Consider the following 17,539-nt stretch of genomic DNA (forward strand, 5'->3'; position numbering starts at 1 on the left):
CACTAACAAGATGATGGATTTACATTTTAGAGATGGAAAAGCGTAGGCACAGAGCTGCTAACAGTCAGCCAAGACTGGATGCAGAACAGAACAGTGCTGGTTTCTCCTGTTGTGGTCTATGAATCAACAGCCTAGAAAATCAGAAAAGCCCACATATGGAGTTACTGCCACTCTCCCTCCTTACAGAGGCTCAAAAGAGGGATTAAACAGAAACAGAAATATATCCAAAGTGTTACTTACTTTTAAAAGCTGATTTTAAATTAAAGTTGTTGCAGCAATGACACAAAATAGACTGTAGATGTTATCCTCCTTCCTAGAAAGTTTGAGAAACTTCAAAAATAAGGTGAGAGGAGTACGACAGCTGTAACTGCATTAAGTCAACTGAAATGCTAAGAGCAGCAGATGTGGAGAGAGAGAGGCTGAGGACGTGACATTCACTCCACACACGTTTCAGAGGGTCTTGTTTCAGACTAGCTTTAACTTAGCTTTTTGGATCAAATGCCCTTTGGTGGCTGGCTTGGCTTCCTCCAAAAGAAACCCAACTGATGTGCTCAGAGGTCATTCAAAGATGTGAAGAAAAGTACAGTTAAATGAGGACAAGCAAAGAATAAGCAAAACATGCTGACTTCTGCTAGAACCTGTTTAACATAAAGTAGGTTAATCCTTTATAGAGGTCACTTCTTGGCTTTTCTGGGCAGAAGGAGCTGTCCTCTTCCTAGACTGTAAAAGATACAAGTACCAAAAAAAACCACTAGGTCTGATAGCATTTTGGATATTCCAGTGTCAAGAGAAGTGCGTCAGTATGTACAATATGTAATAATCAGTATTTATCAGTTTTTATCCTGCTCCATTTTTGCTCGCTTCCAGCGTTAATGTTTTACCTGTTTTATCAAAAAATACAAAAAAGAAAGACAAAAAAACTGAAGTGGAACCCAAATCCCCATCCAGATTTCAAAGATAAAGCTTTGCATCAGGGTCTTGTAACTGTTTCTTGAGCTTCAGGTGAAGCTGTTTGTTATTTAAGCTACATATTAGATTTTACTGGAGAGATAAAATGCAGGAAAAATGCTGAAGTTATTATGAAACAACACAAAACTTAAAAAACAAACCTTTGCTTAAACAGTGTTACATTCTGTGCCATCCACCCACAAAATCCATCAGTAATATAACATGCCCATGGGACAGGCTTCTCAGCAAAAGCTCAGAGCTTGTTAGCCCAAGCTTAGACAAATTGAGAGCTTTCTTTAGAAAGAAGATGGGAGGCTTGAGGCTTTTGGTTTTGTTTTAATATGGGAAGACATCTTCAAACATCATTTTCCCCTCTCATTTGGCAATGCCACTGCTGTAGTAACACATCAGACTTCTGGTTTTGTGCAGGAAATCAACAAAACTTCACATTGGATTGCCACCATCTCAAATTTTCTTTCCTGATCAGTAGTGTGGTGTTGGAGATGCGCCCCCTGCAAAAGGGGAAGCATTGCTGCTGCGCAAATAATTGTGTATGAAAGGGAGTTTTGGACTTGGCAGGTCCCAGGAGGTGACGGCCATCACCAGCATCTCTGGAGATGTTGGCACTCACAGCTCCCGGCCTCGTGCCGGCCCTTCTGCCAACATCTACACATGATGGACTAACAGAAAGCCAAATTCAGAGCTGTGCTATAACCTGTCATATTAAGACCAGCTGTTTATACACACAATCATGTCAAAACTATTAGGCTCTAGGCCACTTAGTATTTCATATTTTTAAACAGCCATCAATTTATTTAAATAATAACAAGAGACTTTTGTGTCTACTGATGCCTGTATTTTAAACCTTTGAGTAATATTTACTCAAGCTTCATAATATAAAATGTCTTTCATGATCTTAAGTGAAATTGCAATAATTTCCTCCCCACCTCCACAAAAAAAAACAACCACCTTTAAATTTCTAGATAAATGTCTGTCTTGAAATAACACTCTTCTGGGGTTCAGCAAGATCTCGATGAGCATTTCCAGTGCTTTAGATGGGAACACTGGCTGCAGGCCTATTGGATCACCCTTGGTGCTGATGCAGGAGTTAGTCATCCTCTGAGTCACTCTCTTCCCTGGTTGGGACACACGCCCTAATCGAGGACATGAGCTGGTCCTGGATCTGCTTCCTGGGGTTCTCCTCGAGGTCTGTCTTGATGGCACCTGACTCTGAAATCTTCCACTCCAGTTCTGCGTGAAGCAAAATGAGAGTGCCATGAATATGGGGAGCAAATCGGGCTTTTTCCACATCTGACTCTTTTTGACACATGCTTGTTTACCTCAATACACAGTTCTTTGCCTTTCTGGTTCACTCTCAAAAGGAGAAAAGGTTCCCAGCCCAGCCCCTACCCCATCTCCCACACCCACAGCAGCCAAGCTCTCCCTTCAGGAGTCAGGAGTGCTGGCACAGATCTCAGCCCAGGCCCCAGAGCCAAAGTACAGGCTCAGAGCACTGCTCTGCAGCCCACCCACATCACACCCTGTGCCCCCCTGCTCCCATTACAATGCGGAGCATCAAAGAGAGAATTGATACAGAGCAGCAGCTTTAGATAAGGCAGCTCTCCTGGGGAAAGAGAATACCACCTCCTTCTACCCACGTAAGGACAGAAGCCAGGTTTGCACATCTACTGCCAATACATTCCAGCTGTTTGCATCATACAGCAAGTCCATCACAGGCAGAAGACGTAGGGAACAGAATGTATGCTGAGTGGCAAAAGAAAAGTAGCAACTCCATTTACACATCTGAATTCTAGCTATTTTGCAGGGATGTACTCTACTGATGCAATCTACCCCTTCCCTACTACCCCATGCACTGATTATTGGTTCCTTTCAAGACAGTAAAAGAAACTCCACCACCGGTAGTGGGCCTATTACTACATAGACCCAAATTGGATTGCTTCCCAGAAGTGGTAGAAAGTCAATACAACACTCAGTTGAAACCTCTCTCCTAGTTCTGCTGCAAAACCCATCATTAAATCTAATTTCCTTCAGACATTACAGACTAATGAATACAACCTCACACTTTCTTTAATCTCCAGTGGAAGTCACCTAGACTTAGGGGATAAAGAAAGATAAAAAAAAAATAAAAGGAAGCGTAGAATTTCAGTACCTAGCTTTTTGCAATGACTGAATTAAGCTGGCTCGGCTACCTTTGGATCCCTCAAAATCAATTATTTATGAGCTAGAAATGGGAGAAAGATGACTGTATGTTCTGCTACCCTTCAGTGCATAATTAGACAGCCTCTAAATGTGGAGTTAGTTACTCTCAAATTAGTGATCTCACCGGCGAGCTCTTCTCCTTCTGAAATTTCAGACAGTGAAGTGTTTTCTACAGCACACGTTCAAGGTAATCCAAAAATCTCAGGCTTTTGTTAAAAAACAATTAAAAAAAAACTCTTTGAGAGGGTCTCTTGAGAGAAAGAGAACTACTGGTGGCAAGATCAGTCTTTCAGGTAAAAAAAAAAAAAAAAAAAAAAAAAAAAAGTAGGGGCTTGCCCTTTTAATATATTCAGGAAAATTTGCTTCACAGGACAAGGTGTGAATACTTGCATACAAACAAAATAGATACCTGTATCTTGACCTACCCAGCCACCTGCTGCTTTTACAATATAGCTTCAATCACATTGTTAAGCCAAAAGGGTAGGGGAAAAAAAAAACAACCCTCATGACTTTTAGTGATTTCCATTCTCCTAATTCCCACTTCACTTCTTTCTTTCCCAGCAAAACTGTTCATTATTTTCACTTTTCCTTTGGAATATTTAAGATGCAGACACTCACCATCCCTTGTCAGGTTCATGCCACCAAACACCAAAGGCCCAATGAACTGTGCTTTGATGTCTCCTTCAAGGTAGACAAATATCGTAGGCAGATTCTTATCAGGGTAGTTGGGTATGCAAGTGGTAGAGATAGCTTTGATGAATTTCACATCTCTGAACTTTCTTGCAAGCCCATTCAAATGTTGATTTATTAAGGCACAGAGTGGAATTCTGTAAAAAACAAGAATAGACATGCATAAGAAAAACTAGAAGACACATTCAACAATAATCTTTACCAGAAGAAAGGTTAGAAGTAACAGTTAATTGGCAAGACAGATGTACCAGAAACAACTTCTGAATACATTTGTTGTCCAGTACTCCAGCATTCAAAGGAATTCAGCATCACTGGAGGTGGTTTTTCTTTGTTTCTTTTTTCTTTTTTTTTTTAAATATTAGCAGTACCACTTTCCCCCCTTTTATATAAAGAGTTTGGTTTAAAAGATACGGTGTTTGAAAATTGCATGAGAACAAGTAAAACAGAAAGAAAAGCAACTCCTGGAAACGAGGAAGCTAATGACAACAAATACCTGTGAGGCAGTTAGAGACAACAAACAAAATCAAATATTTCTAGACCTTCCCAGAAAATTACATCTACTTATAAGACCTTTTTAACAAGATGTTCCATTACGTTGACAGGACTGAAAACCTTGTTCACTCTGTTTTTATGCATCTAGCAAACAGGTCAAAGCCACACAGCAATTCTTCTATGAAGAAAAACACTTGGCACTTTACCCAGAATAATTTTCAAAGATCAGTATTTCCGTGGCAGCAGAAATGGGAAGACCTCTACCTCTACAGAAAGACTAATCACACAGTGCAGTGTGTGTATGTACATATATAAAAGAGCCATTTCCTGGTAACATCCTTTCAAGAGCAAAGTTTGTTTTAAGAGCAAAGTTTGCCTGTCTTCAGCCAACAGTAAGGAAATTATTAATTCAGTATTTCTTGTAACTCCAGAATCAGTTCCTTAATTTCCACATTAACTATACACTTGTCTAGAGTATTTTCAGCCACTGACAGTGAAAGGTTTAGCAGAAAAATTCTTACCCTTGTTTGTAGAGGTGCAGGACTACCCATATACCTTTTCCAGCTTTGGTAACCTCTTGAACATAATCTTTTCCAGAAATCTCCGAAACTTCCCCAAATTTATTCTTCATTTGAGCTGCTTTCATTTCTGCTAACCGTTGCTGTCTGTACAACAAGAAATAGGAAAGATATATTAAAAACAGATGCACTGTTGATAGAAAAACATTTATAGTCTAAATCTAGACTTCAGTGGCAGATTACAAACATCTTCAAACCCCAAAGCAACAAAAGTAAGTTAATGTAGGCTACAGATGTTCTTACATTTGTGTCACAAGTTAAAGCCATCAGCATACAATAAGTACAACTATGTTTCATAAATGGAATTTGTCATCTCTGCCCTCTGCAGACATTTCTTCTGTAAATACTACACCACCAAACTAGATGGTAAAAGTCATGAGATGAAGAAGAGAAAGAGATGATGGTAAATCAACACTGCAATCATAACTATGCAGCACCTTATTGTCACTCCTACAAAAAATGAGAAAACTTGAAGCCGATTATTAAAGCTCTCACAGTCCCCATTTCACTATTCGCTCAGTGGGCATACATCATCTCTGCAAAATTAGGTTGTAAATAAAGGACACTGAATTTGAACTCCACTATTCTATTAAAGACACTTAAAAGGTCCACATGAGATCAGAAACACATTGCAATTTTTCTAGCATCAGGCCTAAGAACATCCTTCCTCTCTTCAACACCATCTAATAGCACGTATCTGTATCTATAAAACAAACAAAACAAAATACCCAAAACAAAACAACCACATGCTCCGGTTTTTATTAAAACCAAGTTCTGTACGATGCTCTAACCTGTACATTTCAATAGCTTTCTCATCTTCCTCATTAAATTCATCTTCATTTTCTTCTAGCTCTTCCAGAGTCATGTCCTCATAAGTCTTCACTAGAACGGAAGCAATATCAAATCAGCAAAAATCTCATTCTGAGAAACTTCTGCCTTTCAGTCTAACAGAATTTATTTACTTTAAGGATAGATTAACTATACGAAATGTTTTTTCCCTGCAATATTATTGTTACTGGATTTTTAGAAAATATTATGCACTCTATACATATAAATGGTATATGCATTGATATATACATTGATGTAAAGAACTGAGCCTGAGGCTGGCTACACTGGCATAGAAGTACCTGAGCTAGCTTTCAAGTTCTGTGACTGCAGCAGGGACATGCAATACAGCAGGGGTGCCTGAATAACAGAGGAAGCATACAACAGGTAACGATCATGTTCATTAGATACTTTTATTTGTGCATTCATATGACAAACTCCCTTCAGACTGTTCTTATTTCAGCTTTGAAACATTTACATTTATAAAAACATGGCATTGGCGTTGAGAACAAAGTCTTCCTGTCCTGGAAGAACCATGTATTCAGGAACATATTTGTCTGATACTGGCAACAGATGGTCACGCTACACAAGAATTATCTCTGGTATCCCTTACAGGTTTAGCAAAGGACACATTGCCTCACAGGCACGTAAACTCACCAAGAGACTTCTGAAGGATCATCAGCTGCTCCTCCTCCTTTGCGCGCTCCTGTTCTTCGAGGTTCTCCTTGGGAGGAAGGATGCCTTTCTTGCGCAGGATGTCATTCCACTCCGTGTCTTTGTCTGGGTCCTACAAAGAAACAAGAAACGGATGGCATGCGTTCAACAAGCACTTTGACACATCCAGGAGTTAGAAGCAACTTTTTCAGGAGACTTATGGCACTGATAGAGCAGTAACTGTCTGTAGAGCATCAGAGATTCAGTGTGCACCCTCCTGAGGCTTTTGGTGGCCCGAAGAGGGGCCTTAAAAAAAGTGACTTTGTTTTATTTGTGGCCTGAGCCTCCTTGGTGGGGTCTGTCGGTGTGCCTACAGCAGCGCTTGGAGACAAGCGCGCGTGGCCACTGCTGGATAAGGCCACGGCTAGGGATCAGATTTAAATCTATGCCTGAGTTTTAGAAGCTTTTGTAAGCAAACAGCTCCAATAATCCCAAAGAAGAAGGCCCACAGGCGCCTATGTATTGCTGACAAGCTCGAGTATTCAAGTTATCCTGTAGTTCCTTGTTCTAAACAGGAAAACTCGGCGATAAACACTCGTCCTCTTGATTTTAGCTCCTCCCTGACTCGAGCCAAGTCCCCGGGCCCCCTCAGGACCAGCAGCTTAAACAAATAACACAGCAAACAGAAATATAACACGAGAGGCGGCCGCGAGCCCCGCCGCCGCGCACCCCCGGCTCGGGGCCATGCCGGGCCCGCCCGCCCCGGGCAGGGAGCTCCGGGCTGCGGCGGGGAGCACCGGGGCGGCCCTGCCCGGTCCCCATCGGGCTCCCCCGCACCCCGGGACCGGCTGCCCGAGCCCCCCGGGCCCTCACCTGCATCTTGCCGGCAGGGCCGGGGCCGGGGCCCGGGGTTCAGCGGTGCTGGGCTGGGCCCGGTCCCGGCGTGCGCGGCGCGGCCGGGGGGAGGCGGAGCGGGGCGGAGCGGAGCAGGGCTGCTGCTTCCTTCAGTGCCTAATTAGGGCCGGGCGGCTCGGCCTGATGGGGCAGGGTTGGACATAGCCAAGGGTTTATGGCCTTAGGAGGAGGCTGAGCGTGTGGTAGGGCCCCAAATCGGGGCTGGGAGGGGTTCTCGTGTTGCCTTGCTTCAGCCTCTGCTGCCGCCCAGCGCTGCGGCGTGATGGCAGGGAAAGGGTTTAGTGTCAAGCGCCGCAGCCTGGTTAATTAATAATTGGTGGTGTTCCCTGCTTGGAGGACCTAAAGCCATCCCATGGTTGCCTGGTCATTGCAAGATCCCAGGCTCATCTGTCCCAGTGTCCCGCAGAGTCTGTGGCGTGAGGCTAGTGCTAAGCGGTCTCCATTTCCTCGGGGTCCCTCAAGACCCGCCAGCACTGCACTGCCTTTCACAGGCAATGCCCAGTGCCCTTCTCAGTGAGGCTTTAATGCAATAAAAGCCTTAATAATTCAATTACAATAAAACGATGCATACAGAGATGCCCCCACCCTCTCCTCACCCCCCTCAAATCAACATCAGCATGGATGTGATGGAGCAAGAGAAGGTGCATTTTCTGTGGGGCAGAACAGAAGTTCCTACACTCCCTGCTCTGACATAAGTTCATGGGTACTCTCATGATGTGGCCACAGAGCCCTACTGCTCCTGCCCAGCCACGGCTAGCTTGTCCTTGTCAGCCACCAAAGTTGTGCAGGGGATGCAGCGTGGCCCTGGGGCATGGTATGCCTAGCAGACAGCACACTGAGCTGGGCACAGCCTCAGCTCCTCACCCTCACCAGACCCCTTCCTGAAGCTACACTAAACCTGTTGGTCCTAGAACAACCTGCTTGAGCAGTAGGGTTGGACCAGATGGCCTCCAGAGATCCCTTCCAACCTCAGCCATTCCATGCTTCCGTAAGCACGTAAACCAAACTAAGCACCATCACAGAAAAATATAAATAAATACATAAATAAAATTGTCAACCATAGGGAATATTTCTCCATAAGCATGAAAACGTATTTGATGGGTTTGGGGGCTCTCTTCTACCTTAGTTTTTCTCTGTGACACTTCTTTATTTCTGCATTGAGTCCATTCTCATCCGTCTGTAGTTCATACCCTGTGTTATTGCTTCACTGGCTCCTCTCATTTTTCTTTTGATGCTCTCTTTAAATAAATAAACAAAACTAAACTACGTATTACCTATTTTTAACACACAGTTTTTGTCCATGCCTCCACCATTCCATTTAGGATCAGCACCCCATTCCCTAAAAAAAGGCACGTCTTCCTCTGAAAATAATTGAGCAGATCTTAGACTTTCTTCTTAAAAACATACATCAGAGGAGAAGTGGGAAGAGGCCTGCTCCTGCCTCCCCCTCCATTTTGAGCCTTAGCCTGGTGGCCAGCAAACTCATCCAGGAATGGGGAGCTGAGCTCTGGGTCCCCAGAAAACTGCCCCACCACAACGAGCCCACAGGCCTCAGGACTGTGCTTGTTCTGATCATGCAGAGAAACTACTCTGTCTACCTCCAATTTAAAAGAAATGGATAGCCACAGCTGTGCTTGGAGACAACATCAATCATTATGGTGAATATTTGGATGAGTGGAGAGTGTCCCTTACCCACCTCCCAGGGCCCTGGAGGGGAGGAAGACTCTTCTTGGTGCCTAGGTGCACTGAGTGCTCATCCTTGTGAAAAGTGCAGTTTTCTTAGTGGTGTTGGAGCCACAGGTATAGGTGATGTGAGAAATATTAAAGCAGGAAGGAGTGGGCTACAGCACCTTCCAGTGAGCTAACACCTGAGCTCAGGCTTTTGGGATCACAATTTTGAAGTCTTCTGCAGGCCCTCTTGAAGAAAGTCTTTTGGCTCTGACCCACAGATACTATCCCGCATGCAGAACTGAAGGCTTAGCCGTCTGTGCCAGTTTTCAGTGTGCAACTGTTTTATCAGAGCCTGGGCTTTACAGAGGACCTGCTGGTAATATTCATCTTCTGTGGCTGAAACACCACTCACCACGGTTCATGCATGTTGCTGGTTGGAACCTATTCCGGACACCAAGAAGCAAACAGAAAGAACATGAGCACAAACACAGCACACCATCATTGTTTAAAAGGTTCCAACAAGTGAAAACAGTCACTTGTGAATTTCTTGAGATTCTTGCCAGGTTAACTCAGAGGAACTAACCGAGGACCCTGACCACCAGGAGCCCCTGTTCCCACAGCAAACCCTGAGTTACAAGAAGAGCCCCAAGCCCTAGGAGCAGCCCAGTCCTGTCACTTGATGGGGCTTTGTTCACACAATATGAGCAAAGCTAAGAGTCTCTCTCTGGCCTCTTCACCCAAAGGCTCCCTCTGCCTAGGGCACACATAACACACTGTTTCCACCTCTGTCACCCAACTAAAAATACTTGGCATTTATAAATCGCATCTCCTCTAAGTACTTTTGAAAATCAAGCCTCAGCAGGAAAGAGAAGATTGTTTTTACACATGGTGTACAGACAGAAATACTCCAGGCAGAGTGGCTAAGAGCTGGCACTGTCACAGAAAGACTGAAATATAGCTGTAGCTTGGCCCTTCGAGACAGGCTTGCTTCCCCCCAGAGAATTCACTTCAGGGTGTCTATAATGTATTTCTTCCTTTTCCCTCAAATCAAGGGTTAGGAGGAAGGTGAGCCACAGGTGGGAATGACTCATTAATTGTCCAGGTGACCCACTAATGAGGAGAAAATGTTGCTAATAAAAAGGCACTGCTCCCTAGAGCTAGGGTGAATTATATTTGGTTTGCTTGGCTTTGACTGTAGTAAGGCACAGACTGGGCTAAAATAAGATTTTTTTTCCAAAGGTAACAGGATATCTTTTTCATCTATAGTAGATAGTGAAAAATTTGGGGTTATTTTATAAAGTATATTTATAGTACATCTGTAATGAGAATAATCAGAAAATGAGATTGGGGGAGTCTGACTTATATTAGAGTTAATAAGCTATGGCTTGGTTTGCCTGAATTTTGCTATGGGTTGTATTCTTTTGATTTGCTTTGGTTCTTCCCTCTGAAATCTTATTCTGATTTTTCTTCTATATCTATGGTTTCTCTATAGAAACTAAACAAAAAGCTATGCTAATCTGGTGATAGATGTTCTTGTATCTTACAGCTGTGCTGAAAGTTAACTATCGGATTTACTCAGATTCTAAATAGTACTTAGATAATTATTTTTGCCATTCTAATTGGGCTGAATTTCATTATTCTTGACTTCATTCTAAATTGGCTATAATGTCTATTTTTGTTAGCAGTATTCTGTCCAAGATGATTCTTCCTCTTACTACTGCAGAACATCTTCAGTATTCTCACGGCAGCTAGAGAATGTCCCTCAGGGAATTAATTTAGGAACTTGTTTGAAAACCTCTCGGAGTACCTCAGGTGTAAGATGCTTCGGGTAATAGGAATCTTTCACTTTCCTTTCACTTTTCGTACTTAAAATGGAGATCTAAATAATGGGAGAACTTGCAATACAGATTCCTCTTGGATAAAGAGACAGGCTTAGCCTCAAGTTAAATTTGAGAAAACAGGTGTAGTGTTTAAGAACAGTCTTCAATAAGAAGATTCATTGTGCCCCGATCTCCAATACAAACTAAGTACCAGAGAAAAAGACTTTTTTTTTTTAAGAGCTCTCCATATCTGCTTTGATAGTCTTCACAGCTTTTCAAACCACTCTGGCTTTATGAAAAGGCCTCTCGCCAAAAGGCAGGCTATAAAAGGGCAGTAGAAGTTAAAATCCTAGTTCTGCTGTTAATGAACTGTGGTGGGTAGCTCTCCATTCCTTTGCAAAAAGAACAAGCTTTCTTCTTGATGTGGAAGAGTAGGAAGTGTAACTTGCCTGGCTGTAATCTTTTCTTGCCCTTCCAAGCACCTGGGTAATGTAAAGGTCTCAAATCCTCTGTCTCTCTGTGCCAGTCAGGATGTCTGGACGTGGAAAGAAAAATGCAGTGGCTGGCAAACCTGGATCTAAAACAAAGAAATCTAAATCTAAATCAGCTGGTCTGCAGTTTCCCGTGGGTCGTGTCTACAGGCTCCTTAAGAGAGGCAGCTATGCTGACAGGGTTGGTCTTGGCTCTGCCATCTACCTGGCTGCGGTGCTGGAGTACCTGACAGCGGAGGTCTTGGAGCTGGCAGGGAACGCTGCACAGGAGAACAAGAAATCCAGGATCCTGCCCCACCACATCCAGCTGGCTGTGAGAAACGACGAGGAGCTGAACAAACTCTTCTCCTGCGTGACCATTGCTCAAGGAGGGGTTTTGCCAAATATCCTTTCCGAGCTCCTTCCAAAGAAAACTACCCAAAGTGCTGCTACTTCTGCAGAACAACCTGGTAGCCAGTGAAACCTGCTTTTCCTGGTCTGGTCTGTGCACTTATTGATGATGGGACTCTAGCACCAGTTTTGTATGTGACTATCTGTTTGTACTCTTTCCACTGAATTTTAATGTGTTTTTTTTTTTTTAAAGTTTCTAATAAACTTACTATATAAAGCAAAGTTGTTCTCCTTTCTCTTCACTGCTCTCCTTCCAGGGATCTAAGAATCCAAGAAATGTGGTTTTCTTTTTTACATCTAGCATATCACCCAAATAACTCTCAAAAAAAAATAAAAGTATATTAACTTTCAAAAACATGTTTTAAGTAACAGTTGTGGAGCAGGCAGAGGAGTCATGATGCATTGCCATTCATCTGAACTCTTCTTCCGTCACAAACTCCTAATGCAGTTGGTTCAGCACCTGGTGGGTTAACTCTGCTTCAGAAGTAACTGTTTGCTTTAATGCTCACTGCAGCTCTACAAGCAGTAGAGAGAGCCTCCAACATGAGTCTAAACCACTGTCCCCTTGTCATACTGACTATAGGAAGTGTATTTGAAGCCCAGTACAGTGTTTGTGCTGCCAGTAGAGGTGACCATCCTGTTTCTATCAGTGCAGAAAAACAAACATCTCCAGCTCCAAACAATTCCCTAAGCCATCTCTGACCAACTCACTTAAAGCAAATCCCTTCCTTCAGGGGGGTTACTGGGATTTTCTCTCTGTTTGTAATTGATGCGGAGGCTCCCTGCTGATGGGGAAACCAGTGGTCTGGTACAGCTGTGCTAGGATCAGTCTGGCCCCAAGGCACCATCTCACAAAATTCACAGCATCTAACACAAGTGCTGATAAGGACCAGCTTCCCAACCTGAAGCCAAAGCATCAAACTGTTATCTGAATAAGATCTGCCTGTTGTTTTGAGTTTGACCTGGCTCATTTGCCCTCTTCAAAGCATCAGTGTGTCAAAGCCTACAGGTCAGGTTTTATGATCCTGAAGGACATCAGAGCTGTGTGAGATATGCAAAGTAAATGTCTCAAAATTACACTTGGGCAGGAGAGAAAGATACCTGGCAGAGCAGCTACCTTCATTTCTACGGTGGTAGGCAACTGGAAGACTCAATGCCTGTTTTCAAAGAGCAAATTAATGAGATCTTGGCTAACCTGCAACTGAAGTAAAAATGTAGATCTGCAGCTTTGTGAATATAGTAAAGATGTGGTACATGCAACTTCAGCTATGTGCTGAGTGTTTACGCCTATTAATGGAGGAAAAAAAAAAAAAAAGAAAAACTTCAAGGGAGGCATATGAGAAATGAACATATGAAACTCAAATTAGTTCCTCCATCTGACCACGGCAAATGAAAACAGGTCTTGGAATGATTATTTCTTTCAAGCAAGCAAAAGTCTACATGTTTGCAGTAATGAGGGAAGACTCAAGGAATGTACTAATTTCATGCAGTTTTAAGTGTGGCATTTATAGCACCATCTATAGCATCCTCTGCTGATCTAAGAGGACTGTGTTTCAGTGATAGTGCTGCTCCTGTGGCTCTGCTCTGCACTGCACCAAACATCCCCCCAAGGCATGTCCAGTGTTCACACAGCTCCTAGAAATGCCTTCACCTGACATTTTCTGTATGACAAAAGACTGAGGGAGCAGTGTGGCCTTCTCTTTGCTTATACCCAGAGACTGTGGGCACACCGAAGACTGTGGTAAGGTACTGGTCCAACTCAAAGGTCCATTTTTAGGTATTTCTTTGATCAAAATCAATCTCAATTGCTTTCTTCTAGCCAAGAGTTTAAGCTATTTGTAAATTAACCAGATATCAGAGTGATCTGAAAACTCACCCATCTGGCTTTGCAGTGACAGAGGATGGATAACTTCGAACCTATCTGCTCAGTAAAAGTTTCTGTTGGGCCAGGGCTCAACCCTTCAGCACTTACATATTGAAAAAAAAATAAACAAATAAAGATTCAATTACACTGAATTCTAAAAGGGACATATTATGACCTGCAACACAACTATGCATGACTTTGAAAAAAAAAAAGTGACAAATGGGGACAAGCCATAGAATGCAAACAACCCAATGCCAGAGGTCCTGAGCTTTCTCAGGCTCTGCAGTGGGGTCACAAGGCACTTCGGCCACTGCTGGCAGCACAAACAACCAGGGTATAACTTGTTGTGTTTAATTCTTGATGACTAGAGCAGGATGAGCTGTGCCCCCTTCCAGCTGTAATAAATGAACTGCCAATCAGGGGTATTGCCATTCGTTAAGTCAGTAAATAAATGCATGTTTTCAGAGGAGGACATCAGCTGACAAAGTGCTAAGCAGCTCTACAAGGAATAGTGACAAATTCACATGCTCTTGAGTACTGTATCGAGTTGCTCAAGTGTTGTGACCTTGATTGTTTTCCATTTTGAGAGGCTGAATCATCGCTCACCCAGGTGGCATTAAATGACAGAAGAGGTGCTAATGATATGGCTACCACTACAGAGTTTAAAAGGGGGCAGCTCTTTGTAGGAAGTGTAGTCTAGTAGATTTGGGTTATGATATTGTTGAGGAAAAGGATAATAACTCATTCAGGTAAATTTTGTTTTTAAGAATAGACGTTTTATATTTCCATGTTAGGTAAGCTCTTGAGTTTTATAAGTTCTGAGTTGGCATAAGGCTGTTGGTTAAGGTGGTTATTTAATTTTATTTACTTATCTGGGCTATTTCTAAAATTATTTTTTTTTCCTAGGGCCTTCAGAAACTTCCCATAAGAATATATATATATATATATATGTATATATATATTTTTTTTTTCTATTTCTAGGGGCTTCAATTTGGTATCTGACTTAGTTCATCACAAATCTGGGTGGTGCCTCCCATTACTTAAAAAACAGCTAATGATCAAATCTTAAAAGCAGTTCTATACACAGGAGCAGAACCTTCCTGTGTTCATCTTTTAGCTGCGTTACATTACATATTAAAGAGGAGTAAGTGCTATTCAATACCAGAGACTTTGTCAGTAACAAGTAATAGAGACTCGTTGAAATGGGAGGAATACTGCACAAGCAGATGGCACTCATGCATTTGTAGTAGTCTGATGCATAGTGTGCTGAGTAGTGTGATTTTGGTGTCTGATGTGAAAAACTAAGTTCCTCTTCTCGTAAGTCTCGTTCCTCGTTGTGACCTGTTACTTTGCAGCAATAGGTCCCCTCACCTTTGGCAAGATCCACTTGAAGTGGCTTCCAGCAGATATATTTTTCTAATGTAACAACAGAAAAAAAATATATTAACTTCTAGCGTGGGTTATCTCAAGGCTACGATGATAGAAGCTGCTTTGTGTGGTGCTTTCTGTTTTTTTTTTTAACCAGAGGTAAGTTCAATAAAGGTTCCCTGCAGGGTTTCTGGACTCTCATGGGTATCCTGGAACCTTGTTTGCTTAACTTATCTTGTTGACAGAAATGCTCCTTTCTGGATCTTGCTCCTAAGTTTCTCTTTACTCTTGAAAAGTCCTGGAGGTCTGGCAGATGGCCAGCCTGCTGCTCTGATTGAGCCTGTAGATGCATCTTGGCTGGAAACTTGTCAGGCTCCTAGAGGAGCAGCCAGACCCATCTGCTCCTTCAGACAAAAGTACGAAAGAACTAGCAATCTTTCTGAGAAAAGAAAAATGACTTCCTAAGGAATTAGGCAGTGGAATGAGGAGGATGGAAGGAACATAAATGCTGAGCTTTTGTTGGTGGTGTCTTTGTTTAATTCCTTTTCCTTTTGTACCAGATTGTTAGAATGTCTGAACACAACAAGAAAAACCCCAAGCTCCTCCTTGTGCCAAAGAAATCTAAATCATCCATGGCTGGTCTGCTGTTTCCCGTGGGTCGTGTCTACAGGCTCCTTAAGAGAGGCAGCTATGCTGACAGGGTTGGTCTTGGCTCTGCCATCTACCTGGCTGCGGTGCTGGAGTACCTGACAGCAGAGGTCTTGGAGCTGGCAGGGAATGCTGCACGGCAGAACAAGAAATCCAGGATCCTGCCCCACCACATCCAGCTGGCTGTGAGAAACGACGAGGAGCTGAACAAGCTCTTCTCCTGCGTGACCATTGCTCAAGGAGGAGTGCCACCTAATGTTCTCCCTGAGCTTCTGCCAAAGAGACATGGTCTTCTTAAGCCACCCCACAAAAATGTCTGGTCACAGGAGTTCTAGCTGCCACCAGGCTCCTGAGCTTGTGTTTCTGCTGGTGCTGGCATCTTCTACAGCCTGGACCTCTACATATTGTGGTCTTTTGTTGTTGTTGTTGTTTTGTTTTTGTTTTTTGTTTTTTGTGGTGGTTTTTTTTTTTTGCAACTTTAGTTTATATTCGTATGTGTATCTGGGTGCTTGTCTGAGAAGTGCCAAAGACAGGGTTGCTAGTTCGGTTCTTGCTATGTCCTTCAAAAGAAAGCTGACAGACTACTTTTATGAATACCCACGTGTGAAATGGACTCACGTTGGTCTTCTCCACTTCTATAAAATATTTGTTGCATCATTTTCTTTCCAGTGCAGTTATCTAGGGAAACTTGGCCTATTGTCTTCAAAGCATGGGGGTGGGTAGCTGGGATCTGTTTATTCAATATGTGTGAGAGTCTGCTTCATCTGACAACTGTGCCCATGAGGAGGTCTGAAGTGAACTATTTGGTGTAAGTAGATGTACTCAAGAGACTTACACTGGACTTCCCTATACATCAGCTTTACTGTCCTTATATTTTTCTCTCACTTTTGAATGCTGAAGTAGGGCTGTGCTGTAACTTGAGAGTGTTACCACACGTGCCTTGGCCCAAGGGTGGTGGAATTTTCCTCTTAAGTTTCTGCGTTTATGGAGTGCAATGTGAGGAGTCTTCAACAGAAGGTGTATAAATGTGGCCAGTGTCTGAGCATTAAAGATCAGGATGCAGTCTTAAGAAGACTTCCTAGATAAGATGCTTCTTAATTTCTTTGAGGCTTGTTCTATTAGGATCCAGATCAAGCAAAGCATTAAAGGGTAATACGGAAAGTAGTCTTTTCCAGGACCTTCCAACATTTGTGTCCTACAGCTACATGATTTGAAAGGCTACATAAGCACTCCTGGGTTTTTACTCTAGATTGTAATACCAGTGAGGATGTACCATGTTTGTGCTGCAGGTTTTGTTTAGCAGCTTCACCAGCAGGATGCCACTTAAATTCTAGGACATTACATGTGCATTATCAGGCATTTAGTTAATAATTGCTCTACTTATAGTACAGAAAGACCTTGCTGCCTACTATGTTCAGATGTATTAATCCATTCAGACAAAAAGGTTATTTGGAGAACTCCTCCTGATTGACTCTACTAGGCCAAGACTTGGGAGCCTGTATTTCTTGCATTTGCCCCATAGTCATCCATGAGGTGCTGCCACTTTCTGTAGTGCAACTTGGAAAAAATCCTTATTTTTCTGGTCATGAGGGTATTAGGAGCACTTGAACTGTTTGCAGAGAGCTCTTCTCCATCTATAGGCAGGCTAGAGAGCTTAAATGGAATATGAGAAGCCAGGAAAAAAGAATTGTGGTCCTCCAGTTGGAGGACTTTCAGTATGTGAAACTTCTAGCATGTGGGTATACTGCAAGCTCCTACTAGAGGCAAGGCCATGAAAAGACAACTAGAGGAGAGTGTAGGTATCAGGTCAGTCCCAGTATAACTGGCTGCTATGATTGCTGGAGATGAGTGGTTTATAGTGTGGGTGGTAGATGAGTATTGGTTCAAGGGCAGCCTGAAGATCAGCCATTGTGAGCTGTGTAATCACAGGCAACTTTCTCCAGAGACTTAGAGGGTGAAATGATG

General features: G+C 42.8%; 3 protein-coding genes across 3 annotated transcripts; 2 read left to right on the plus strand and 1 right to left on the minus strand.

The window, feature by feature from the left end:
* Positions 1 to 812: 812 nt before the first annotated feature.
* Positions 813 to 7,422, minus strand: PDCL3 (phosducin like 3). The gene is made up of 6 exons (XM_082752790.1): positions 7,281 to 7,422; positions 6,411 to 6,540; positions 5,720 to 5,810; positions 4,872 to 5,015; positions 3,787 to 3,995; positions 813 to 2,199 (listed from the first exon to the last, which is right to left on the minus strand). The coding sequence occupies exons 1-6, from the start codon at positions 7,284 to 7,286 to the stop codon at positions 2,057 to 2,059; spliced, it is 723 nt and encodes a 240-aa protein (XP_082608916.1). The 5' UTR covers positions 7,287 to 7,422; the 3' UTR covers positions 813 to 2,056.
* Positions 7,423 to 11,344: 3,922 nt separating this feature from the next.
* On the plus strand, positions 11,345 to 11,764 carry LOC309891748 (histone H2A-like; the record flags this gene model as incomplete). Its single annotated transcript, XM_082784572.1, has 1 exon — positions 11,345 to 11,764. The coding sequence occupies one exon, from the start codon at positions 11,345 to 11,347 to the stop codon at positions 11,762 to 11,764; it is 420 nt and encodes a 139-aa protein (XP_082640698.1).
* Positions 11,765 to 15,495: 3,731 nt separating this feature from the next.
* Positions 15,496 to 15,909, plus strand: LOC309891754 (histone H2A-like; the record flags this gene model as incomplete). Its single annotated transcript, XM_082784592.1, has 1 exon — positions 15,496 to 15,909. One exon carries the CDS (start codon positions 15,496 to 15,498, stop codon positions 15,907 to 15,909), a length of 414 nt encoding a protein of 137 aa, XP_082640718.1.
* Positions 15,910 to 17,539: the final 1,630 nt, after the last annotated feature.

This window comes from Aythya marila (assembly GCF_965140915.1).
Source record: "Aythya marila genome assembly, chromosome: 1".
Classification (NCBI taxonomy): Eukaryota; Metazoa; Chordata; class Aves; order Anseriformes; family Anatidae; genus Aythya; species Aythya marila.